The sequence below is a fragment of the Ambystoma mexicanum genome, chromosome 6p (assembly GCF_040938575.1).
Source record: "Ambystoma mexicanum isolate Mex_15411 chromosome 6p, UKY_AmexF1_1, whole genome shotgun sequence".
In the NCBI taxonomy this organism is placed as follows: domain Eukaryota; kingdom Metazoa; phylum Chordata; class Amphibia; order Caudata; family Ambystomatidae; genus Ambystoma; species Ambystoma mexicanum.
In genome coordinates, this window is record NC_090935.1 from 1,438,331,505 (window position 1) to 1,438,358,555 (window position 27,051).

The window sequence follows — 27,051 nt, forward strand, 5'->3', positions numbered from 1 at the left end:
GTGGCAGCCTGAACCACCAAACTCTCAGGAGTGGGGGGGGAGTGGATAGGTAGCTGGGGTCGCTACTGGATGGGCAGTATTTTTTAGTCAACCACTTATTGACCGCCGGAAGAGACTGCGGGGTTGTCCAAGTCACTGCCACCATCTTCTTGTGACCCCTAAATGACGTCCCTGCCCCAAGACCCATGCACATCTTCAAGCAACCAATAAAGGCAGACCATGCTACCAGGTATCCTGAAGCAATACCTATGAGAAATGTTACTGCTCAGGCAGTGGATAAGGCCCTAATTGGTATTTACACCAGGGTAGGCTTTCCTAAGCAGGCTATCTCAGACAGGGGGGCCAATTTTATGTCGCACTACATGCAAGACATGTGATGAAACTGTGGAGTGACCTACAAGTTCTCAACAGCCTACCATCTCCAAACCAATGGGATGGTGGAGATGTTTCAAGGAACTGTGAAGAGCATGATAGGTGCTTTAGAAGAACCCCTTAGAAGAAAGTGGGACCTTCTATTGCCATGCCTTATCTTTGCTTATAGAGAAGTCCCTCAAGAAAGGGTTGGCTTCAGCCCCTTTGAGCTTCTCTATGGTCATCCCGTTAGAGGTCCATTGGCCCTAATAAAGGAAGGGTTGGAGAGTGCTCCTTCCCACAAGCCAGTGAGAGTCACTGACTATGTGTTAGGTCTCCGAAGGAGAATGACGCACATTGTTAGGCAAGATTAGGTGCACTACTTCTTTCTTGGCAATAGGGACCCACCCTTTGGTACAAGTCTGAACTACACGGGTTGGTAGTGTGGTTGAGCAGCCATGCTTATCTCAAAAGGGGTCAATGTGAGCAGTAGTGTTGTGACACAGAGTTTCACCATACAGTTATCCAAATAAACACTTACACTCAAGGTTTCTTGATAAAACGATTATTAATTTATTTCACAGTCAGTTATATAAGCCTTCTTCGGAAAGGGAGAAAAACATGTAACACTTAAATATACTTCAAAACACACTCTTAGTTTCTCTACATCAGATGACACCCATTGAGGTGGCACACAGAAAATTCCTACACCCTCACCCTCAGATTTGTTTGTTTTATTACTTGCATTGCGCACCAGACCCAGGAGTATTAGGGTGCATTGCATAAGAACACTCGCAGCTTAGTTACACATAAGAAATGCATTATTTAAATTATGCAATATGGTTACACATAGGCAGATATATATATATATTCGAAAAATGGACGTCGACACAGGGTGTGCCAGTAATACTATCCCTAGTGTGACGTCCACTGTACCCATGATCTCTCACGTGTGTAGGACCCTCAGATTGTATTTCTTCTGACATGAGGTAGCATGAGGAGTAGCGCGAGTACAGATTATCCAAGAAAATAAGACTACAAGCATCCATGCGCCTTCTCTCAGAGGGGAAGAAGGGCGGGCGCATGTGAATCTAAGCAGATACAAGCATCAGAAATACGATTACGGTGAGTAATGTATCCCTTCTGAGGCTTGTGGAATCTGCTTAGATCACATGCTGTGCATAGATTAGCGAGCAGTGTTAGAAGAAGGAGGTGGGATGTGAGAAGGGTCATGAGCAAACCGGTGTCTTAGAACCGCTTGTCCCACTTGAGTATCTGTCTTGGAATGAGTGTCAATGCAGTAGTGCTGAGTAAAAGTGAATAGAGCTCCAAGTAGCTGCTTTGCAAATAGTGTCAAGGGGTACATTTGCAATGAAAGCCAGAGTGGCCCCAGTGCCTCTTGTAGAGTGGGCTCTTGGCGTAAAGGGCAGAGTTCTTTTAGAAAGGGAGTAACATAGCTGGATACAATTGACTATCCACTTCGAGATGGCACCTTTAGAGACGCGATCTCCCTCTCTGCCTGTAGCTATGGACACAAACAGTTGGTCCATTTTCCTTAGCGTCCTGGTCTTGTCTACATAGTAGAGGACCGCTCTTCGCACATCTAGAGTGTGTAGTTTCATCCCAGCAGAGCTTTTGGGTTCTTGGAAGAAGGCCGGAAGCTCAATGGACTGGTTCACGTGGAATTTTGAAATGAACTTAGGTGAGAACCTAGGATGTGTTCGTAGAACCAGTTTATCCTTATGAACAGTAAAGAAAGGATCCTGCACTGACAGAGCCTGAATTTCACTGACCCTTCTCATGGATGTAATGGCTACTAAGAAGGCAGTTTTATAGGTCAGGTGTTTGAGACTAGCTTTATGCATGGGTTCAAAGAGTGGGCCCATGAGTTAAGCAAACACCACATTAAGGTCCCATCCTGGTGGTGGGTTAGAAATTGGAGGGTGGAGTCTCTTTACCCCTTACATGAAGGCTTTAACCACTGGTACTTTCAACCACAAAACCTTGTTATGGGAGCTAGTGTATGCTGACAGCGCCGCCAGGTGTACCTTGATGGAGTTAAATACCAACCCTGCATCCAGCAGGTGGAGCATGTAGGTGACAATATTGTAAGGAGTGCAATCAACCGGTTTGATTTGTTTATTCTGGCACCAGATAATGATTCTCTTCCATTTATCAAAATAACAGTGCCTCGTGTTTGGTTTCCTAGATTCCTTTAGGTTGTCCATACACCTCTGTGGTAAGTTGAGATGGCCAAACTCTATGACTTCAGGAGCCATGCTGCCACGTTCTTTGAGCTGGGTTGAGGATGCACTATTTGACCTTGGTGCTGGGATAGTAGGTTGTGCCAGCACGGGAGTCTGATGGGTTTGCACACTACTAGTCTGCGTAGGTGTGGGAACCACGGTTGCCTCGCCCACATGGCAGCAACTAGGATGAGAGTCATCGATTCCCTGTGCATCTTGTTGACCACCTTCCTCATGAGAGGTATTGGTGGAAAAGCGTAGGCAAACATCCCTGACCAGTTCATCCACAGGGCATTCCCCTTGGAGTCTGGCTGAGGGAACCTGGATGCGAATCCTGGGCATTGCCCGTTTTCGCTTGTGGCAAATAGGTGTATAGTGGGGAAACCCCACTGTGAGAAGAGGTAATCTACGACTTCTCTGTGTAGACACCATTTGTGTTCTTCTGGGAGGGGATCTCTGCTTAAAGTGTCTGCTAGTGAATTGAGATCCCCTGGTACATGTTGAGATGACAGGTAAATGTTCCGTCTGAGTGCCCATGTCCAAATTTTCTGGGCAAGCCTGGACAGATTTAGCGAACGAGTCCCTCCTTGTTTGTTTATGTAAAACATCACTGTCGTACTGTCTGCTAGGATCTGTACTGACAGGTTCAACAGGCGGGGTTCGAATGCTCGAAGCGCTCTGAAGACTGCCAGGAGTTCTAGCAGATTGATATGATTCTTGGCCACTGTGTGAGACCAGAGACCCTGAGCTGTGTGGTGGAGGAGGTGTGCTCCCCACACTAACAGGGACGCGTCTGTAGTAACTACAGCTTGTACCTCCGGATCATAAAAGGGTTTCCCCTTTGACAGGATCCCTCTTGTCCACCAGTGAAGACTGTACAAGTGTTGGCGAAACGACCACTAGATCATCCCACTGACCACTTGCCTGAGACCACTTTCACCAACCATTCTTGCATGGGTCGCAGGCGCGCATGTGGGACCAGGTAAATACACGACGCCATCATGCCTAGCAAACGCATCACTTTGCGCCCCTTTATCTGGCGACCGGGCTGATATAGAGGAATTTGCAGTAGTAGATTCCGAATTCTTTCCTCTGATGGAAAGGCCAACCCCTCTTGAGTGTTTAGTACAGCTCCTAGGAACTGGTTGGAGGTGCTTGGCACCAGGCTTGATTTTTTTCTCGTTGATGGAGAAACCCAATTCGAAGAGGAGGTCAATCGTTCTTTGGATGTTTGATCTGCAAATTACTGGGGTCTCCCCCGTGATGAGCCAGTCGTCCAGGTAAGGGTACACTGGGATTGCCTCCCTGCGTAGGTGTGCCACCGCCAGTACCTTGGTGAATACCCTTGGAGCCGAGGCTATACCAAAGGGCAGCACCTTGAACTGGTAATGCTGACTGTCCACCTTGAAGCGCAAGAATCTTGTGTGTGCTGGGAACATGGAAATATGAAAATAGGCATCTTTCATGTCCAATGTTGCCATGTAATCCCCCTTTTTAGGAGGGGGATTACCTCTTGGAGAGTAGTCATGTAAAGTTTTTGGGGCTTGACATACTTGTTTGCAGGGCGTGAGTCTAATAATGGGCGCATTGTTAAATCTTTTTTTGGCACAAGGAAGTAAGTTGAATAGATACCCTTGTTTACCTGGTTGCCCGGGACGAGTTCTATCGCGTCCTTTGCGAGAGGATTGACGATTTCCTCGAGGAGGATCTTCTGGTGGTCCAGTGAATTTATCTTTTGTCGGGGAGGGTGGTTGCGGGGGCGCTCTAGCAGTTCGATGCAGTATTCTGCGGACACTGGACAGCACCCATCTGTCCGATGTGATCCCTTCCCATGCTTGGGTGAAGTTGGAAATGCGCCCTCCTACTGGGGATGCGTGGGAAGGGACCCTGAGCGGAAAGTCACTGCTTTGAGGGAGGCATACCGCCTCTGCCGGGGCTGCCTCTACCTCTATCACGGCCCCTCTTGTTACCTCTGCCGTAACTTTGGGTAGTCTGCTGGTTGCCATCCCATGATGTACCCTGTCCCTGTGTATAATTGGAGCTCCTCTGGGAATTTTGTCCGCATGAGCGACGGAAATTACTATTCCCTCTGATTAGTGGGCTTATTCGTCAATTGTCCCAATGACGTTAGACTATCATACTCGTCTTTGGCAGTTTTCAGTGCGTCCTCTACTGCTTTGCCAAACAAGACATTCGGTTCCACCAGCATGTCAATAAGGGTTGCCTGGGTCTCGGGTTTAAACCCTGACTGTCCTAGCCAAGCGTTCCTTTTAATGACAGTGCTCTCTGCTATGAGCCGGCCTGCATTATCTGCGGTGTCAAAGGTTGTCTTCAGAATGCAACCGGACACGGCTCTACCCTCTGATGCGATCTGGGCCAACTGACCCTTTAGTGGTTCCGGTGCGGAGTCAATGAGAGCAGCTACTTGTTCCCACTGGTGGCAATTATAGCTTGCCAGCAAAGTGGTGGTGTTGGCGATCCTTGCCTGGTAAGCGGAAGTGGAGGCTACTTTCCTTCCTAACCCATAGATTATTTTGCTCTCCTTGTCTGGGGGAGCCTCAGATGATGATAGAGGTGTCCCCGCTCTCTTTCTGGTGTTAGTGATTACCAAGGAGTCGGCCTTCAGTTGATCCCTTATGTAAAGAGGGTCTGACTGGACGGCCCTGAACATCTTCTCAATTCTGGGGTTCACAGCTTTAGTGAGATTAGGAGTGAGAAGGGAGGATCAATTCTACGTTGGATTGATTTGAGAATAGGAATGGCTTGAGCAATGGGTCTCTTGTCTCCCACTAGCTCTTCTGCAAAGTGTCTCTCTTCCTGCGCCCCCCGAGTATCTATGTGGGAGTGCTCTGCAGCTTTAGCCAAGACCTGATTTAGAAGGGGCTGATTATCTATAGGAGAGTCAGTAACCCGTGGTTCCTTGCTAACCGGGGAGTCCATATTGTAGACTTCCGCATCGTCTTCCTCCTCATCCTGACCCTCGTCATCTCCATAATACTCGACCCCAGTTTGGCCGTCCAGCACCATAACGTTTGGGTCATCCTCATACTGTTGGTAAGGCTGAATATAGTAAGGGTCTGAAGACAGTCCCTGAGCTGGAGTATCAAGCCGAGATCTCTTATTAGGAGGCTGAGGGTCCTTGGATCCTGAAGGAGTAGCATTGTCAGGGATATAGCTAAGAAAATGCAGTGGATTCTTTTGATAAAAATTAGCTAAGGAAGACATTCTCCTCATCACCCTGTCTATGTCCTCAGTGCTCCATTCCCTGGAACTGGGGATGACAACCTCCTGCTGAGGTTCATTTTCTAATCCCATATCGTAAGGAGTGGGAGGGGTGAGTCTGGGTGTAGAGACAGGGGGCTTAGATGTGTCCTCATCCGACGACCTGTGTTTGTCCTTGTGTACCTGGGGTGCAGATGTTGAATGTGTAGTCTTTTTCTGCCGTTTGTCCCCTTTCCCGTGAGTGGAAGTGTTTCCCTGACGGTTTGGCCTTTTCGGAATCTTTCGACGCCTGGCGTCGAGATTCGGGGGTTTTCTCTCTCTCTCTCTCTCTCTTGAGTACACACGTCGGGACTCTGAGGCAGATGCCGAACGGGCTGCCGGAGCTGACTTTTAGTGTGTGGCTTGGGGATGGTCGGCCTTAGTCTTCTTGAGTGTAGAAGAAGAATGGGTAGCACTTGTGTCGCCTGGTGTGTTTCCCATAACTGCCCTGCCGTACAGTCCTCCAAGATCAGGGACTAGCGCTTGGGTGTCTTCACACCCCTGTGCCCTCGCCGTCCGAAAGAGTGGCATTGCTGCCATCACTGAAGGCACCCACTGCTTTCTTGGTCTCGAGCTGCCTGGCGTGTTGGGCCCAACGTTTAGTGGAGCGGTCCTTGAGTGTTTTTGCTTTAAAAAGCTTAAACGCTCTGCAGTTAGCTTCGGGGTGGTCCCTCGGCAAGCAGAGATTACAGGTGGCGTGTTTGTCAACCCAAGGGTACTTGCGGTTGCACTTGGGGCAAAATTTAAATGGAGTACTCTCCATATGTCACCTTATGGCAGCAGGCTAGTGTGTGTAGGAAAATAAAGAATGTAGAGTATGTTTCCACCCCCCACTCTGCCTACTTGCAGGGCCAAGGCCAGAGGCCTTCCAAGGCCCAGACCGAGGCCAGAGGCCTTCCGAGGCCCAAAGGCCATCGTGCAGCTCTTGACGGTTGTTTGTTCTTCGGACCGGCGTCGATCTTCGATGTCTCGACGTGGGAGAGAAAGAACGGGGAAATTAATATTGATTTTTTGCAAAATGGCTTAAAGCCAGGGAACTCCGCCCAATGCTTCTAACAAGTATGGAGGAAAAAAACAATCTGAGGGTCCTACACGCGTGAGGGATCATGGGTACAGTGGACGTCACACTAGGGATAGTATTACTGGCACACCCTGTGTCGACGCCCATTTTCGAGTTTCAAAAAACAAACTAATACTCTGCAGCTTCCACTAGATGTCGGCCTATGCACACAGCATGTGATCTAAGCAAATTTCACAAGCCTCAGTATGGATGTATGTAAATGTGTGTATATAGATATATAGACACATATATACATACATAGGATATTTACATACATGAGATTCAGGTTATAGGCTGGGCTAAGAACGGGCATGTGGAATCATAGTTTGTAAGGTAGTGGTCTGTAGAGAGTAGCAAACAGTCGATAGTCAGTACTGGGATGTGTACGGGGTAATAGGCCTGTTCGTAGAGGTGTCATGGGTCAAACTAGATGTCTGTCTTTAAGCCACTTTATAAGGCACAGACAGAATTTTAGGTACGAATGCTCTACTCTTAGGTGGGAGGGTAGCGAGTTCCATAGTTGGGCTGCCTTGACCTGGAAACTACTGCTTCCAACTCTGGTAAGCTTATATCTGGGAATCAGGAGGCAATTCGTATTAGAGAGTCTAGTTGTTCTTGTCGCAGGTTTCGTGACAATTCTATCTGATAGGTAACGTGGTGCTGCCTTGTTCAGGCATTTATGCATGAGAGAAGCAACTTTTAGTTTAATTTGTCATGTGTGGATAGCCAGTTGTTGGCTCTTCTCGTCTCGGAGATGTGTTCTCTCCTTGCAATTCCAAGTGCAGCTCTGAGAGCATTCTTTTGCAGGAATTGGATTTTCTTGATAATTTGTTTGCCCCAATATATAAGGCGTTGAAGTAGTCAAGCTTTGATAAAATAAGTGCTCTGGCAAGAGTGATGCAGCTAGCATTGGAGAGAAAAGCTTTACCTGCTCTAATCCGTTTGCAGGTATAAGCCGTTGCCGAGGCCATGACGTTAACCTGTTTGTTGAAGGAGAGTGCGCAATCCAAGTAGAACCCCAGGGTTTTTACCTCCTTAGCAACGGTGATGATGTTCTGGTCTATGTTGAAGGCGGAGTATTTGGGGCACAGTTTTTGGAGTGTCGAGAAGGTGTCCAGGATAATGATCTCTGTCTTCTCTTCATTCAGGCATAGTCCATGTGTGGCCATCCATGCCTGGATGAGATATACCTTGTTTACCAAGGCCAAATCCATTTCGTAATCACCTGTAAGAGGTAGGAGGATCTGGGTATCATCTGCATAATTGGTGTAGGTGATACACAGATGATCCAAATAATCGAAAAGGGGCTTGGTAAAGATGTTGTATAGGGTGGGTGAGACACAGGATCCTCGGGGCACTCCGCACGTGATAGGGATGGGGTCAGCTGCAGCCATAGGTGAGAAGACTTTCATGGTATTATCACTTAGAAAGGATCGTATCCACGCAATGGTTTCTGTCGAGAAGTATGCTGCCGAATCCAAATGGTTACGGTGATCGACCAGGTCAAATGCGGCCGATAAATCAAAGAGGAGAAGGAGGGGCGATTCCCCTTTGTCCCCAAGTTCATCAATCTGGGCCTTCAAGTCTAATAGCGCTGTTTCGGTCCCATGTGGAGGCCGAAAACCAAATTGCCTTCCTCCTAGTAGGGAGTGTTTTTGTATTTGTGAGTAGGCCATTTTGTCTACGATTTTCAGGAGAAAGGGCACCGGAGTAATTGGTCGGTAGTTGGTGGGAATCAAAGGGTCTAGAGACTTTTTTTTTTTAATAGGAGGAGCACCCAAGATTCCTTGAGGTTAGATGGGATAGTATTGGACGCGAATAACGTGTTGACGAGTTTTGTAATAAAGGGTGCCAGATCTCTGGCTGCATCCTGTATGAGTTGGGCAGGGCATTGATCACCCTGACAATTAGAGGGTTAGTGATAATATCGTTTTTAATAGGTGACTTAAATAGCTAGGACACTGTGGACATTTATTGGGGACTCCTGCTCTGCAATGGGACGGTCAGCAGCAGCAACAGGCAACCTTAAATTCAGCAGTCCTTCAGTGTTTCAGCTCCTCGTGTCTGACAGCAAATAGCAACACTGCGGTTCTCGGATACCACTTCAGACTGTCCTTGCTTCTAGGGTCCAGCACTCTGAGGTGGCACAGGCTTGGTCAGTGCTGCATCAGGGAAGTCCAGAGGATCTTCCTAGCGCTGGGGTCTGACTTAAAAGCAACACACATAATCTGGTGTTCCTCTCCCTGGCAGCTTCGAGAGGATGTCCAGACGGGATTAGGTTGGAGTTAATTGGTCCCACCAACTCAAAGGGAGAAGTCGTCCTTGCAGGGCTTCTCAAGTTGAGAATTCGGAGCTTCAGCACAGCAGCAGGGCTTCACCGGGCAAACCAACAGTCCAGGAGCTGTAGCAGGTGTCTCTTCCAAGTTCTTCTTTGGATTCCAGTAGACGACTCTGCCTTCCAAGCCAAAAAGCCTTGGTTTCCCTCATTCATTCCATCCTTGCTGTCAATAACACAGCAGAGTGGCTGTCCTTGCCGGACAGCCAGCCGGCCAATCACCTTTGGGTGCATTCCTGTAACTAGGGGGATTTAGCACAGCATGTTTCGGGCACCTCCCTCACTTCCTGCCCCTGCCAGACATACTGGAGTTAGAGGTGGGTTTCACTTGTGAAGATCGCCAAAGACGAAACGAACAAAGGGACCAAACCTGGTTTGGCACGCAGAGTAAATCTCAAGAAATACCTTCCTGACATGAAATGGTGAAAAAAGAAGAACAGGGCCACTTTGTCAAAATGGACACACATGGATGCCTTACCGTGGCTGCGAACACAGCCTGCGGTAAAAACACACAATGGTAGGAAAAAGCAAACCACTGACACCAGCAATTGTAGAAAGGGTAACAAACATGTTACATGAGAAGCTAGACAAAAGGGGATGCGAAGTAACCCCTCCAGCACCATATTTTAAGATAGTGTGTGCTGGGTCTAGAAAGTTACAAATGTAAGTAAAGTCAATTTCACTTCACTGCTCTTGGAAACAGTAGTTTAACCAAGAGAAGGTATTTAAACCTTTGGGAAATCTGAGAGACTTCCCTGTGCCACTGTACTGAAGCTGCTGTGTGCCACAATGTAAAAAGATGAGGCCTATGGGGTCTGTCAGACTAAAAGTCAAAAGGAACACAGTGTTCAAATCAATAAAAGATACGAGAGTGGGAAAAAGGTCGCACTCTCTCCAGGATAAAAATTAAAAGTCCTCCAGTCCAGGAAAAAGTGCTGGGGGTCTCTAAAGTAGAAAGGAATTCGCACATTTCTGAGAATTCTCCCAAACAACCTCACAAACAGAAAATGGCAAAAAAAGACTGGGGCCATTTTGACAGAGTAGTCGCCCATGGGTGCTATATTGCAGCTGAGAATTAAGCCTGCGCTAGAAAAGCACTATGGTAGGAAAATTAAACCACTGTCACCATCCATTTAAAGTAGTGAGGGTAACTGAAAAAATGTTAGATGAGTAGGTAGGATAAGGGGCTTTTAAGTAACCCGCCCAGGCACTCCACATAAAATGGTGTGTGCAGGACCTGCAAAGAGAAAAGGTAAGTAAAGTCAATTTCACTTTACTATTCTTACGAACAGTAGTTCACCCAAGAAAAGTTATGTAAACCTTAAGAAAAACCTTAAGGTTGATACTGCACTGAAGGTGCTGTGTGTCACCATACACAAAGTAGATGCCTATGGAGTTTGTCAGACTCCAAAAACAAAGAAAAGACATAATCCAAATCAGGTAAAAACACATCAGAGAGTGAGAAAAAGGGCACACTCACTCCAGGGCTAAAATTAAAAGTCCTAAAGTCCAGCATAGGTCTCTCATTTTAGTTTCAGGGTTTATACGTTCCTCTGGAACTTGTCTAGTGCCATATTTTACTCCAAAAGGAGTGACGTCTTCATCCTCCGAGCCAGATTCTTCAAAAATTGAAGACATGGACCTAAAAAAATCTGACTTTGGTAAAGGTGTAAACCTTCTCTCTTCCTCCTGATTTTTTGTCGAAGGAATAGGTGTTTTCTTGAGGAAGTCTTCGATAAAGGCGTCGAAGATAGTATAGGCTTCGATGTCGAAGTTGTCAGCGCCGATGGCGTAGACGAAGTTGCACTCGACTTCGACAACTTCTGCCTTTTATGAGGGATAGGAGAAACACTCGATCCTCGAGGATCTCTCGACGATTTGTCGACTCAAGTTTTATAGATACTACTGGGTTTTACCGCCGTAGTTCCAGGCTTCCCTGTGTCGTCCTGTGGAGTGACTGGGGTCTGGCTTTTCTGAGGTTTCTTTGAGGGGGTCGAGGCCGCATTCTCAAAGACATGCATCATTTTTCTTCAAAAATGTTCCCATTTTGTAGGGGAATCTGATCTTGTTTTACATCTAACCAATTCAGTCGATGTATCGGATGATGACGAGAGAGATCTATGTCTCCTTTTTAGTTTTTTAGAAGACGAAGATCGTCTCGATCTACTACGGGATCGGGATCTCCGAGTGTTTTTTATGATGTTCCGATTCCTTTGAATCGGACGATTTCTTATGCTTTTTCGACGAGGCCTTCGAAGTAGCCTTTGACGCCTCCCGCCCACTGCTAACTTACTTTTCCTCTCACGGAGGGCCTTCTCCGTCATCGACTTATAGGAGCCACAGTCGCCATTTCGATGATCCGAACCCAGACACCAAAGACAGATACGGTGAGGATCGGTGATAGACATCTTCGACCCGCAGTCGATACCCTTCATAAACCCAGTTTTGGGTGTAGAAGCGGTTGATGATGAAGAAATTTTCTGACAGAAAATCTCAAAACATGCCGTTCACAAGAGCGAAGCAATCGGAAAAACAGAACTGAAGCCAACGGGCGCGGCTCGACCTACTTATACCAACAGTGACGTCGACACAGAACGGAGCCCGTCGAGGGAAATCGACGCCACAAGCTCGAGTACAGCGCCCTCTACCGAAAAAAAAATTCCGAAGCAGCGAAGCTGGCGATAAATTATCACAAGATGAGGAATACGTGGGAGGACACAATCCATTCGAAATGAGAATTCTCCCTAACAATCACAAAGTATCTGCAGCTGTGTGCAGCCTTCAAAATAATGCAATGAGCTGCCACCCACCAATGAGATATGCAAACAGAGAAAAATCGCCAGTGAGAGCCTGGAGGGTGACTCACTAGGGAAAGCATGAAGGAAAAGGCAAAACATGTCAGAGGACACTGACTCAAAGACTAGGCTTTCATCCCCACACTTTGCTGCTTTAAATTACCATTTGCATCTGATTTTCAGGGATTAAATATATTGTAGTTAAAATTACAACCGTTTTGGGGTTTTATACAAAAAAGGGGTCTGTAAATAAGCCACAATCTGCCAATATGGTTCACCATATAAGTGCACCCAATATCAAAGTGCCCAAGTTGCAACATTGTTTTAAAAAAAAAAAAAGAAAATCGCCTAGGGTAGCTACAGGGAGGAGATGCAACCACAGAGTATCCACTGGTAAGGACAACACACAAGGAAGAATTGCTAAACATGCTACCATGGCTGACTGATCTGTATTGCTTCATTCAATGTGGCCTCTTGTCATGCATGTACCAATAAGCAGTGACAAGCACTGAAAGCTTACTGACTCTGCCTTAAGCAAAGGTACGCATTATAGAGAAACTATTTAAAAAATGATATGCTCTACAGATTACATCGTCCTACTCTGCGGAGCCACACACAAGACTAAAAAAGTTGCAGAAGGTTAGTACCAGGTGATCGGAGAGGGAGAAGCAGATGAACCCTTTTCATATAATGATAGGAAAGGGGTGCCATATTCGCACCTGTGGTTGGGCGCTCAGCCAATCAGGTGGCTGGAACAGCATGCGAGAATACAGTGTACCGCCCGCTGTTTCCAGCCACCCAACGCCCTTCCCCAGGTAGTACCATCTATTTTGGGTTTCTTTGGAATGCGGGGAGACAACAGGGAGACTCTCCCCGTTTCCTACCCCTCCACCCACAAAACAAAACATACCCTTTCCGTGCCCCCGTCCCCCTGCATTTACCGGCTGGAGCAGAGCTTGGTCCCGGTGCTGCGCCATAGAAGAACAAGTTACTTTCTTACCTGGTAACGTTCTTTCGATGGGATGGTCCGACGACGTATTCCATATCTATGACAGGTAATCACCACAGCTGTGCTGCTTCGGAAACTTTTCCGGCGTCTGCGTCCTGCGTCGATGACGTCGATACGCCGACGTCGAGGACCTCCTCCGACGTCCGACGTCATCCGATGTGATAAGTAGGACGCACGACGCCTGTAGCCTCAGTTGTAGTTTTTTCCCCCAGAACGTGTGACAGAAGTCAACTGCCAGTCAGACACAAAGCCTTGCGGAACGTAAGCTGCAATCGCAAAAGAAATTCTGCAGCGGGGAAGGCAGGGCGGGAGCGATATGGAATACGTCGTCGGACCATCCCATCGAAAGAACGTTACCAGGTAAGAAAGTAACTTGTTCTCGAGGGGATTGGGTCCTCCGACGTATTCCATATCTATGACAGACTCCCAAAGCAGTACCAGAGCAAGGAGGAGGGAAAGAATTTATAAACAAATTTAGAACAGCCAATCAAATAGCAGAGCAAAGGACCGCCTTGCCAAAGGCCAGATCCTGCCCTCTGATGGAATCGAGGGAATAATGCCGTACAAATGTATGTACTGAAGCCCAGGTGGCTGCATCACAGATGTTGCGAATAGGAACACCCCTCTGCAGGGCAGTAGATGCAGCCATGCCCCTGGTAGAATGGGCCCGCAAGCCAGCCGGTGGGTCCTTACCCGCCAAGCGGTAACACTCCGAGATGGCCAAAATAATCCAGCGGGACAAAGTCCGTTTCGTCACAGCTTGCCCCAAACGCTTACCAGCGTAACCAATAAAGAGTTGATCGTCCACTCTGACCCGGGACATGCGTGAAACATAAAAGCTTAAAGCTCTCCTAGGATCAAGCCTATGGAGCCTCTCCTCTTCCTTACCAGGATGCGGAGGAGGATAGAATGCCGGAAGAACAACCTTCTGGGCTAAATGAAATTCCGTCACTACCTTCGTAAGAAAAGAAGGACGAACACGAAGGACAACCCTGTCCATGTGGAAAACAGTGAAGGGTGGCTTAACTGAAAGTGCCTGTAACTCACTCACTCTGCGAGCGGAAGTAACCGCAACTAAAAACACAGTTTTCAGAGTTAACAGCCTCAAAGGGCAAGAATGTAAAGGCTCAAACGGAGCACCCATAAGAAACCTAAGAACAAGGTTTAAATCCCAACCGGGCACCAGGAAAGGTGACGGAGGGAACACATTAGTGAGCCCTTTCAGAAACTGTGAAATTAAAGGGATCTTAAAGTAAGAACACTCATCAGACGAGCGCTTAAAGATGGACAGCGCTGCCAGGTAACCTTTAATGGTACCCACTTGCAAGCCCCTGTGGGCCAAAGAAAGCAAAAAGGACAGAACCATGGGGATGTCACATGCAAAAGGATCCACATCCCGAACTCTGCACCAGTCGCAGAACTTACGCCAACGGCAACGGTACAGAGACTTAGTTGCTGGCCTTCGGGCCGAAAGCAACACCTCCATCACGTCTTCAGGGAGGTCCCAATCCCTATAACTCAACCTTTCAGAAGCCAAGCGTGAAGGTTGAGGGATCTGACCTCTGGATGGAGAACCAGACCCCCCTCCCGTGAGAGCAGATCGTCTCGGTAGGGAAGACGATGTGGAGGGCAGATGGACAAGTCGAGAAGGTCCGGGTACCACCTCCTCCGAGCCCACGCCGGAGCAATGACGATCATCCGGGAACCTAACTTCCGCAACCTCCGCAGCACTTGCGGGATGACGGGGACTGGAGGAAACGCGTACAGCAGCGGGAACGACCAATCCACCACGAACGCGTCTCCTAAGGCCCCTCTTGGAGGAAATTCCCGCGAGCAGAACCTCCCGCACTTCCGGTTGACACTGGAGGCGAAGAGATCCACTTGAGGGGTCCCCCAAAGGGCGAAGATCTCCAGGAGAATCTCCTGAGCCAACTCCCACTCGTGAGAGATCGCGCTCTGCCTGCTCAGAGCGTCCGCCGTCACGTTTTCGACTCCGGCCAGATGAACTGCCGAGACCGAAACTACCTGCTGGATGGCCCAGAACTCGAGCTGCATCGCCTCCCTGCACAGAGGAAGTGACCCTGCCCCCCCCTTTTTGTTGAGGTAGTGCATGGCCACCGTGTTGTCCGTCAGGATCAGGACATTCCTTCCTCGCACAGTCGGCAGAAAAGCCTTCAGGGCTAGCCTGACGGCCCTCAGCTCCAACAGATTGATATGGAGTCTGGACTCCGACGGAGACCAACGACCGCTGACTGTCAGCTCGTTGGCATGAGCTCCCCATCCCGTGAGGGATGCATCCGTCACGATCGTCACCTCCGGCCAGGGAAGCCAAAATGGAGCCCCCTTCATCAAGTTGCCTTCGACGGCCCACCACAGAAGGTCCTGGGCAACCGACGGCGGCACCTGAATCGGGTCCGACATCCTGCCGGAGGACTGCGACCATTGCATCTTGAGTGCCCACTGCAAAGATCTCATGCGCAGGCGAGCCTCTGGCACCAGAAGAATGCAGGATGCCATGAGGCCGCGCAACCTCAAGAACTCGAACGCTGGGAGCGTCTGGGCATGCTGAAACTTGTGCACCATCTGCTGAATGTGAAGAGCCCTCACCTGGGGAGGAAAACACTGCCCCAGGGAAGTGTCGAGCACTGCTCCGATGTACTGGAGCGTTGGCGTCAAATGGGACTTCTTTAAATTGAGGGAGAAGCCCAGCCTGTGGAGGGAGTGGCAGGTGACGGACAGATGATCCAGGACTTGCCCGGGAGAGCTCCCCCTGATCAACCAATCGTCCAGGTAGGGGTAGACGTGAATCCCCCCTTGCCTGAGAAGCGCTGCCACCACCACCATGAGCTTGGTGAAAACCCTCGGGGCGGAGGTCAATCCGAACGGCAGGACCCGAAACGGAAAGTGCGAGTCGCCAACCGCGAACCTCAGGTACTTCCTGTGCTTGGGATGGATCGGCACATGGAAGTAAGCATCCTTGAGGTCGAGTGACACCAACCAGTCCTGAAGCTGAAGGGCCTGGAGGACTTGAGAGAGAGTAACCATCTTGAACTTGTCCTTCCTGAGGAGTTTGTTCAAACCGCGCAAGTCCATGATGGGTCTCAATCCCCCGTCTTTCTTGGAAATCAAAAAATAAGGGGAATACCATCCCTTGTTCCTCTCCGCTACAGGCACCAGTTCTATAGCGCCTTTCTCCAGCAGGGCTTGAATTTCCTGCGCAAGGAGCGGATCCAGACACTTCAAAGAGAGGTTCCCCGGTGGATTGTCGCAAGGCCTGTGCCGAAAGGGAAGACAGTAGCCGTGGGCTATGATCTCCAGAACCCACACATCTGAAGTAATGGCTTGCCACTCTACAAGATGCTGCGCCAGCCTTCCCCCAACCGGCGAACCATGGGACATGGCCTCATGACTGAGTAGGAGCGGCTGCGGCGTTACCCGAGGGCAAAGAGGCAACTGCCCGAGCGGCCTTGGCACCACGGGTACCCTGTCGTCCACCTCTGGTACCCCTGCGTTGGCCTCTTTGACTGCCAGCTCCTCTCGCTCTACTGAAGGATGAGTAATAGCGAAAGGAACCACCCCTCCACTGCTGTCCCCTAGGACGAAAAGGCGGAGGTTGGCGAACTGCAGCGCCCAACGACTTCGCTGCAGCTTTTGAGGTCTGCAACCTCTCAAGGCTCTCGTCAGCCTTGCTGCCAAAAAGGTGTTCACCATCAAAGGGCATGTTGAGGAGCCGGGACTGCACATCAGGAGCAAACCCCGACTTCCGCAACCACGCAAACCTGCGTATCACGGTGCTCGCCGCCATGGACCTACTGACGCATTCAGCCAAGTCCAGACCCGACTGAACGGACTCACACATGGCATCCTTACCATCCTGGACCATAGCAAGGAAACCCTCCCGTTCAACCCCTTCGGGAATATGTTCAGCCGCTAACGCAACACAGTTCCACAGAGTGTGCGTGAAACGTGACAAGGCACAAATGGAGTTGGCCGCCTGAAGCGCCATACCACCAGAAGAAAACACTTTCTTCGCCCAGCCATCAAAACGTTTGTCGTCCCTATCGGGAGGGATGGTAGGGTACGACGCCTGCTTTGCCGGGGCCGTGGCCGCCTGCACCACCAAACTCTCCGGAGTGGGGTGCCTGGTCAAGTAGCAGGGGTCGCTACTGGCTGGACGGTATTTACGCGACAAGGATCTGCCCACCGCCGGGAGACTCTCCGGAGCAGTCCAAGCCGCCGCCACCCTTCTCTGTAAAGCCATATGGAACGGCAGTACCGGGTCAGTTGGGGGACCAACATCAAGGATGTCCGTCAGATCATCCTGCACAAACTCCCCTGGGGGAGCAGACCATCCCAAATACACAGACACCCTAGCCATAAGGCGCCGGTACGAGGAATCGGCATGTGAGCCAGGCTCAGGCCTACAAAAGTCCACCTCCGGGGAGGTGTCCAGTCCACTGGCATCATGCAGTGACTGCCTCAAATCGTCAAACTGACTATGGCCCGAGACAATTTCATCAGGCACCAGACTAGGAACCAGGGCATCAGAATCCTCATCCGCCTCCGAAATAAATTCCAGGTGGCGAAAAGGCACCCGAGAGTGCTTGCTCTTAACCAGAGCCTTCCTAGGGGGTACACCCGTGACACGGGGCACCTCCGACACGAAAGGCGTCGATGGCGTCGAGCGAATCGGCGCCGACGCCGAGAAAACCAGCAACGGCGCCGAGAGGATCGGCGTCGACGTCGAGGAAATCGGCGTCGACGTCAGATGCAGCGCCTCCAGTATCGGCGGCGTCGACACAGCCCTCGAGGCCGGAGCCCCGAGCGTGTCCCTCGACGACCTGAACGTCGACGGCCTCGACGACGTCCTCGAAGCCGGAGCCTCGAGAAAGCCTGTCGACGCCTCAGACGTCGACGTCTTCCTCGAAGACTTCACAGGAGCACACGGTCTCGAACGCGTCGAGGACCGGGACCTGGAATGGGTACGGCGAGAACGAGCCTCCTTGTCCGAACGGGACCGCTCCCGTGACTCGTGCCGACCACTCTTGCGAGCGGCGTCTCTCGACCTCACACGGCCGACCCCACTCGGGGGCGCGGACGGCGGAGTACCCTGCGACTCAAGAATCGCCAACATTTTCTTCCCGAAGGAAGCCCATTCCTCCGGCGTCGCACGGCTGGTGGGGTAACCGACGTGCCGGGCAGAATCCTCGGAAGAGGACCTGGAAGGCGACCGGTGACGGCGCTTCCGAGAATGCCTCGAAGAGGCTGAGGAGTGGCGAGACCCACTCCTAGAAGAAGACCGACGAGACTTCCGACGATGACGCGGAGAGTCACCCCTCGAATCATCCGTCGAAAGCCCCGCCGACTTCGACTTCCGGGGCTTGGACACCCGACCTACCGACAACTTCTTCTTACGTTCGCGTAAGGCTTTGGACGTGAGCGACAGGCAGTCAACACAGTCATCCGTGTCGTGGGCCTCCCCGAGGCACCAGAGGCAGGCGTCGTGCGAGTCAGCCACCGACATCTTGGACCCACACTCCCCGCACTTCTTAAAGCCCGGACGCGGGGTTGAAGACGAAGTGGAAGACATCGCCGAAATTCACAAACGAACAGGTTCGAAGAACCAGAAAGAACAGAACTCCAAAGAGTCGAGGCTTAGAACCGAGAAACACGAAGCAACACGTTCGCGGAAAAAACGGAACTGAGGCTACAGGCGTCGTGCGTCCTACTTATCACATCGGATGACGTCGGAGGAGGTCCTCGACGTCGGCGTATCGACGTCATCGACGCAGGACGCAGACGCCGGAAAAGTTTCCGAAGCAGCACAGCTGTGGTGATTACCTGTCATAGATATGGAATACGTCGGAGGACCCAATCCCCTCGAAATGGAAAAGGGACTTTGTCCCTTTTCCTATGGCGGCGGCCATTCCACTCCCCCTCGGGTGATTAGCGTTGCGCAACACGTGCAGCCAAACTCCTGAGGAAAAAAAAAAACAGTTGCACTCTGATGAACCCCGGGGTGCGAATGGCTATCACCCCCTTGTCGAAGGCGATTGCCACACGGCTGGTGGGCCATTACCGGCCATGTCCATCCCCGATGCAGGGGCGATTGACATATTAAGCAACCGTTTTATGCAATTAATGTAACATGGAAACAGGTACTCACCATGCCTGGTTTATGCTGCAATTCTTCTATACTTTGTAGGATTATGCAAGCTTTGGTAATACTCCCTACAAAAAGCAAACAAATGTTTCTTAAAGACAGCACATGTAACCAAAGAAGATTCCAACTATTAGCAGGCACATTTGGCATTTTAATTAGTGGGAACAACAGACAGTTATCTCGCCTTTTCAAAATCTGCCATCTCAGGTTTTCTAAGACTGCTGCTTGCCCATTTTCACCATCCCAGGTGTGAAGGTGTCATGAAACAAGACAGACAACAAAATCAAAGTTCAAATAAAAATGTTCTATTAAACGGAAATGTCAGGATAGATGAATGCCTACTGTGCCCTAAACTAAGGTGGGATTTCCCTACCTAAAGAAACGTCTGAGTCAGAGTTAAACTTAAAAGCCTGTGTCCAAAACCTATACTTGCCCTCACAACTAAAGCTAAACAATGTGTAGTGATATCAGCAATACAAGAAATAGTGTTCCAAACAAAGTTCTGAGCTTCTTACAGCTCCTGCCTTACTTTTCAGCTCCCCTTCCATGTTCAAGAAAGTTTCATACAACCTCGGGGTTCCCTTCTGTTAGGCAAGATTGTGTGCATTACACTTCGGGAGACTACAGCAACCTTGACCTCCTGGAAATAGGAACCCAACCTTTGGTATAAGTCTGTACTACCCAGGTTGGTAGTGTGGCTGCACAGCCATGCTTATCTCAAGAGGTGACAATGTGAGCAGCAGGGTTTTACACAGAGATTCACAGTGACAAGTATTCAAATAACCTCTTAGACAAGGTTTCTTGATTAAACAATTATTAATTTAACAGTCAGTTCAATAAACCTTTAGAAGGGAGCAATATAAAACCAACACACAAATACACTTCAAAATACACATTCTTAGTGTTTCTATAAATCAGCAAGTACCCATTTGGAATGGCACACAGATGGTTCCTACACTGTGAGGTGTCTTAAATAACCAGGACACTGTGGACATTAATATATCACTGGTACATTCAGAGCAATGTTGAGTTGGTGTCAAAGAAAAGGGTTTGGGAATAAAAGCAAGGTTACACAAATATTCTGAAGCAGGCAAGTACTTTTTAACCCTCCACTGCAAAGTAAATGAACCCTTTCCTGGAGGAAAGGTAAAACACAGAGTCAGAGGTAAGAAGAGCCTTTCAGGCAGCCAGGCCAGGCAATGTCAATTGAGCAAAAGTCTAGATGCACTGAAGCACTGCTTGCAGTTAAGTAAAAGACTTGCATAATGATTTAGAAGTCTTTGTAGAAAAATAGAATCACTGTAGGGCCACAAGCTGGGATGCTGGTGAGGGGCAAAGCTGCAAGCAACTCTGCAAAAGCAACCAAGTCAGGTCTCAACTGAGAACAAGTAATGCTACACAACAAGAGGTAAGTCCCCTTAGTGTTACAGTATCTTTGGTTAGAAGAAATGGTTCCAGCTGGCTTCTGTTCCTGTGTAGGTCTGCAAATCCTATTGATCCTGGGCCTCAGTCGTGGGGACAAGATGGAGGATGTCTGGGGACTCCTGCACTACAACTTGAAGGTCAGCGGCAGCAATGGGCAAACTTCAATTCAGTAGCACTTCGCGGTTTCAGTTGCTCGCGTCTCTAGCAAATAGCAACACTGTGGTTCACTGATAACACTTCAGACTTTCCTCGCATCTGGGGACCAGCACTCTGTTGAGGTGGCGCAGGCTTGGTAAGTCCTGCTTGCTGGGAGACCGTAGGATCTTCCTGGAGCTTGGGTCCGACTTAAAGATACTCACCAGATTCTGGTGTTCCACTCCCTGGCACTTTGGTTCCTGCAGCAGCAATAGAAGTAGAGCCAGCTCTGAGAAGAGTTCCGGATGAGCTAGTCTTGGGGTTGATTGGTCCCACCAACCCAAGGGGAGAAGTCGTCCTTTGCTAGTGTTAGGGAGAATTATCAGAAATGTGCTAATTCCCTCCACCTTAGAAACCCCCAGGAACTTTGTTGGATTTTGAGGACTTGATTTTTTTAACCTGGAGAGTGACACCCTTTTTCCCCACTCTCTCGTGCATTTTAATGTGATTTTTATACTCTGAGTTCTTTTGGTTATGGAGTCTGACAAACTGCATAGGCATCATCTTTTACATTGTGTCACACAGCACCTTCAGTGGAGTGGCATATCGAAGTCTTTCAGATTTCCCAAAGGTTTAAATACCTTCTCTGGGATAAACTACTGTTTCCCAGAGCAGTAAAGTGAAATTGACTTTACTTACATTTGTAACTTTCTAGACCCAGCACACACTTTCCAATAGGGTGCTGGGGGGGTTACCTAGTATACCCTTCATCTAGCTCTTCATTTAACATTTTTATGTTACTGTTAGGACAGTTTTTCTGAAGTCCCTCTGAGGCAGTACAAGACTCCACTCTTAGTATAAAGCTGTACCAACCAGAGTTCATGGTAGCGTAGACAGAGCAGCCAGGCTCATCTTGGGAGGGAGAGGGGGCTGTAGAATCAGTACAATTGAAATTGTCATACAAATGATCTAAGGAAACACTGAAACACCATGTATTGTAAAAATAAAAGGATTTATTTAAATACAGGTAGGCCCAGATAAATCTAGGGGTAAGTAAGCACTAAAACATATGAAATCACAGTATAAAAACACAACACTATACTTGAAAGTACACAGACCCAAGTATAGACCTTATTTCAAGTACCTATCAGTAGTTCTAGGGAAGTCAAAACCTTTTCATACACATTCAGTGTAGGTCAAGCCTATTCTTGGGGAGTAAAAACCAATGGTCACTTTTTAGATTACATTCAGTAATGCAAGGGCAGTAGACCCTACCAGTTGTACAAGGACTCTCAGTAACAAATCACATAAGCAGTTAACTGGACAATATACTGTTGATGAATAGTGAAACACTTATTCTAGGTGCAGTAAAAACCTATAACTACTTTTGTCATAACACACAGTTATACTAGGTGAGTAGAACCGAAGGATGTAATATACAATTACAGGTGCTTTTGAAATCAGGGAACCACAGATTGAGGTAAGCAGTAACAACTTATTTTGGATGGCACACAGCTAACACAAGGTAAGTAAAACCCACATACTTTGTTTAACCTCACAATGGAGGGGGAAGGTAAATCCCAATGTTACACTTTACTGAATAGTTATTCTAGGTAGGCAACAACCTAACGCAGACTTATTAAGGACAGGATAGCAGCAAGTCAGGGGAAGCAAGACCCAGTTGGGGGACACTCATACAATTATCCTCAAGGGACTAATCTGGTGATACCAACACTTTACTTTTGGGAAGAGCCACAACCTAATCACAGGAGAGTAAAATACGGTCACATCTACTTTCTATTAGGCTGGCAAAACAGTGGGTAAGGAAGAAAAGACGTTAACCATACTTTTAAGAATAGTGCGGAACACATTCAAGATCAGTAAGACCTTTTGTACCTGTTCACTCTTAGAATTACAGTTACCAACCAACTCTTTACAAGTAAGTAACTTTTAAAACACTTTTCTTTTCTAGGCAGAAGTGCCAATCCCTTGACAGTCTTTCCCTTATTCTTGGAGCATGAGTGTTCTAAGTGGCAGAAGGGGGGTCACTAGGACTAGTGACCAACAGGCAGTGTCAGAATAGGTTCTTTAATAGCAAAAGTCAGAGTTCCTTAGGAAAACTGGGCAAACACGTAAGTATTTCACTTTAGAGTTAGAAGAGGTTCCAGGGGCTTCGCAGAAGACACCCTAGCAGGATTCTAGCAGTGGGACGAGGTGTACTGGACGAGGCACTTCCCCAATCACAGAAAACACCACTTAACTACACAGAAATCCTAACAGGCTTAAGGTAACTACATACCCAAGCCAACAATACCTCACCATTGAAGAAGCTTTTGCAGCAGGAGAAATTCAGGGTCTGGAGCCAAATACGCAGTCAATGGATTCCTTCTCATGGAGGCTGAAAACAAGACCTCAGAAGGGACTTTGCAGCAGGGATCGATGAAGAAGGCTCTAGGCAAGGTTTCCCTCGCGGCTGAATGCGGTTCTGCGGATTTGGCGCCTTTTTAAGGAGCACAGAAGACGACAGAAAATCGCAGTTGAATTCTCTTCGTTTTAAAGGTCCAGCACTCTGGTGAGGGGACTTTTCAGACTCAATTTGTGTCTCTGGAGATCCACCAGGATGCCCATGAAGTTTCAGCGAGATTCGGAAGACAGTGCACCGCACGATGGCTCGAGGTCCCAGGGTATTGGGGTATTGCACCCACGCAAGATCGCAGCAATGCGTGGGATGGCTCAAAACACAGGTCTCCTCGAGACTAGTGGGTCTCACCAGGCTCTGGGTCGGGGAAGTAAAGCAGGCTCTGGTTACACAGCAGGCTCTCCGGTCGCTGGAAATCGTCTCAGCCGCTTTTCCTTAATCTTCCTCTTCGGTTTAAGTTCCAGTGGTCAACATATCTTCAGCTTCCAGGTTCGCAGTATTTATCAGGAATTACAGCACAACCTCTGCAATCTCTCCCCGCATTTTACAAGAAGGGGTGCTTTGGTTGTCCACTCAGGACAGCCAGCCCCCTACTGGGATTTGTCCCCATTCAAGCAAGGCGTAAGACAAAGGGCTGGGTAGTTTTGGACACCTCCCTCACATCTTGCTCTCTCACAGACAGGCTGGAGACTGGGCGGGGAGTCCAGCGGACTCCCCCCCCAAAGACAGAAATCACACAAAGGAATTTCCCGCCCTGGATGTCAGGGGAGGGAACAAGAAACGACAAGAAACACTAAAATGGCAAAAAAAGAAGACCGGGCCATTTTGTTAAAATGGACACCCTTGGGTCCCTTTACTGCAGTTGTGAACACAGCCCGCAGTAAAGGTGCACCAAATTATTACAAGGCATCACTGCCACCAGCCATTGAAGGTAAGCTTGTCACTGTAACAGAATTGTTACAGTTTTAGTGTTAAAGGGGATACATTGCATCTCCCCAGTACTCCACATAAGGTGGGGTGTGCTGGTTTCACTAAATAAAATGTAAAAGGGATCCAAAGATCTTTTCTACCCTTGGGAACTGTGGTTCACTCAAGGTTAGCACAAGAAAGTTAAGAGGGGAGCCCCTAGGGCAACGCAGCAACAGACACTTATTGCCAATAAGTTGTTAAATATGATAACTTATGGAGAGTCTTAAAAATGACACCCAAAATATCCCACTAATAAAGCAAAATGTTCTGGGGTTGAACCAGGAAAGGAAGTTTACTAGTTCTGTCGAAATCTTACCTAACAGTTACCCTTTCCTCACTAAATGGCTGGTGGAAGTGGTTTCGTTTTAACTACCGTGGTGTGCATTTACCGCGGGCTGCGTTCGCAGCTGCAGTAAAGCACCCAAGGGTGCCATTTTTGTCAAAATGGCCCAGTCTTCTTTTTTCCCCCCATTTCTTTGTGGAAAAGTCCTTTTTGAGATTTACTCTGCCCGCCAAACCAGGTTTGGTCCCATTGTTCGCTTTGCCTTTGGCAGGAGTCATGAGTGAAGCGTGCTTCTGGCTCCAGGGTGTCTGGGGTGGGCAGGAAGTGAGGGAGGTGCCCGAAACTCCCTGCGCTTAGTCTCCTAGGAGACCCAAATGCACTCTGTAGTGATTGGCCGGCTGACTGTCCGGCAAGGAGAGCCACCCTGCTGTGTGACTGACAGCTGGGCTGGAATGAATGGGAGAGAACTGAATAAAAGGTGATGCTTTTGGCTTGGAAGGCAGAGTTGACCACTGGACGAAGGAACCAAAGAAGAACTTGAAGAGGGCGCCTACTGCAACTCCTGGACCGTTGGTTTGTACGGTGAAGCCCTGCTGCTTTGCTGAAACTCCAAATTTGAATCAACAGAGAAGCCCCTGCAAGGACGACTTCTCCCCTTGAGTTGGTGGGACCAATCAACTCCAAAGTAAACCACCTGGACATCCTTCTCAGAGCTGGTTAAATTTCCACAGAGTTGCTGCTGGAAATCGTATAGACAGGGAGAGGAACACCAGATTGTGTGCGTTGCTTTTAAGTTGGCCAAGAGCTCCAGGAAGATCCTCCGGACTCCCAGGAAGCAGGACTGACCAAGCCTAGGACCCCCAAATAGAGTGGGGGACCCCAGAAGCAAGGAAAGTCCATCTCGACAGTCAGAAACCGCGGTGTTGCTAATTGCGGTAGTCCCGAGGAGCTGAAACAACAAAGTACCACTTTTAGGAAAGATTGCTGGTTGCGAGCGGTGACCGTCCCTTGGCAGTGCAGGAGTCACCAGGAGTACTCCCTCTTGTCTCCACGACTGAGGCCCAGGAACAGAGAGATCTGCAGAGCTGCACAGGAACAGATGTCATCTGCTGCACTTTTTCTTCAATACAAAGGTACTGCAAGAGAACTTACCTCTTGTTGTAGAGTTACTAGCATCTTCAACCTTTCTAACAGCTTGTGGCCCATTTTATTCTTCTTTTCTTCAAAGACTTCTAAAACATTGTGCAAAGACTTTCTACTTACCTGCAAAGAAGTACTTCAGCTCATATAGACTTTTGCCTAATGACTTTGGCTTAGCCTTTTTCACTGATTGACTCTTATTGGAGGATCTGAAGGTATTTGCCTGCATAAGAAAATTTGTGGCCTCTTGTATGTTCTAACTACCTTTCCCTTTGACTTATTCCTACATGATTTAAATGCAACAGTGATATAATAATGTCCCCAGCACCGTAGCAATTGAAGTCACCTGAGGGTGTAGGTTGTGTCTGTGGGCCATCCAAAAAGGTTATCTACTGATTTAGAATATTAAGAGTGTGTGTTTTGAAGTGTATTTGAGTGTTACCGTTAGATTGCTCCCTTCTGAAGAAGGCTTATTTTAACTGACTGATACATACATAATTGTTTATGCAAGAAACCTTGTGTGTGTGTGTAAGAGTTTATTTGAATACTTGTCACTGTGAATCTCTGTATAACTCCTACAGCTCACATTGACCACTCTTGAGATAAGCCTGGCTGCTCAACACGCTACCAAAACTGTGTAGTACAAGCTATACCAAAGGTTGGGTTTCCTATACCTGTAGTCAGAGTTATTTGTAGTGTTCCCAGAGGATACTGCATACAAGCTTTGCCTAACACTGGTGGCAGGCAGTGAGGATATATTGTAGAGTTGTTACAGTAAGAATGTGCTTTGCTTGACAAGGCTAAGCTCCACTAGAAAAGCAATTGTAACATGCTAGATATGGATAACTTCAGGCAGGAAGCCCTGATCATTTTAACAGCAGAGCAACTGAAAGAAAGATGTAAAGTTAGGAATCTCCCTGTTAAAGGAAACAAAAATGAACTAATTGCAAGAGTGTTGAATAATCTAAGTCTGGGTAGTGGGCCTGTCACACCTAACCAACCCAGGACATGTGGAAAATGATAATGAGGATGATAATTCACAGTCTAATTCTAATATTGTTGAAGAGTCAGAGGAGTCTCAGCAAGAGAGCCCCTCTTTACCTCAACAGGCCCTCATGCCTCAACCTTAAGCCACAGGGGACCCACAAGGTCCATCACTGAGTCCAGAATGTGTGTCTCTTGAGAAAATGAGACTGGAGTTAGAGTTCAAAAGATTACAGCTCCAATCTGTTAGGCTGCATTGTATGCATTGTATGCAGTACCCTCTGGGACCACCACACACAATTAGGACTACAGGTGTAAGCAAAAGCAACCTTTGGCATAAGTCTGTACTACACAGTTTGAGATAGCGGAGCAGCCTGGCTTATCTCAAGAGGGAATGTGAGCAGTAAATGATGTTACACAGAGGTCTTACAATCACAGTGGTTCAAGTAGACACTTACACTCAAGGTTTCTTGGTA

General features: G+C 48.4%; 1 protein-coding gene across 1 annotated transcript in view; it reads right to left on the reverse strand.

Moving 5' to 3' along the window:
- The window catches only part of SRP72 (signal recognition particle 72), a 448,841-nt gene that overhangs the window by 133,509 nt on the left and 288,281 nt on the right, over positions 1–27,051 (reverse strand). The window contains exon 13 of the mRNA XM_069626163.1: positions 19,224–19,288. Within this exon, the coding sequence (XP_069482264.1) occupies positions 19,224–19,288 (65 nt within the window). The remainder of the gene's footprint in view (positions 1–19,223; positions 19,289–27,051) is intronic.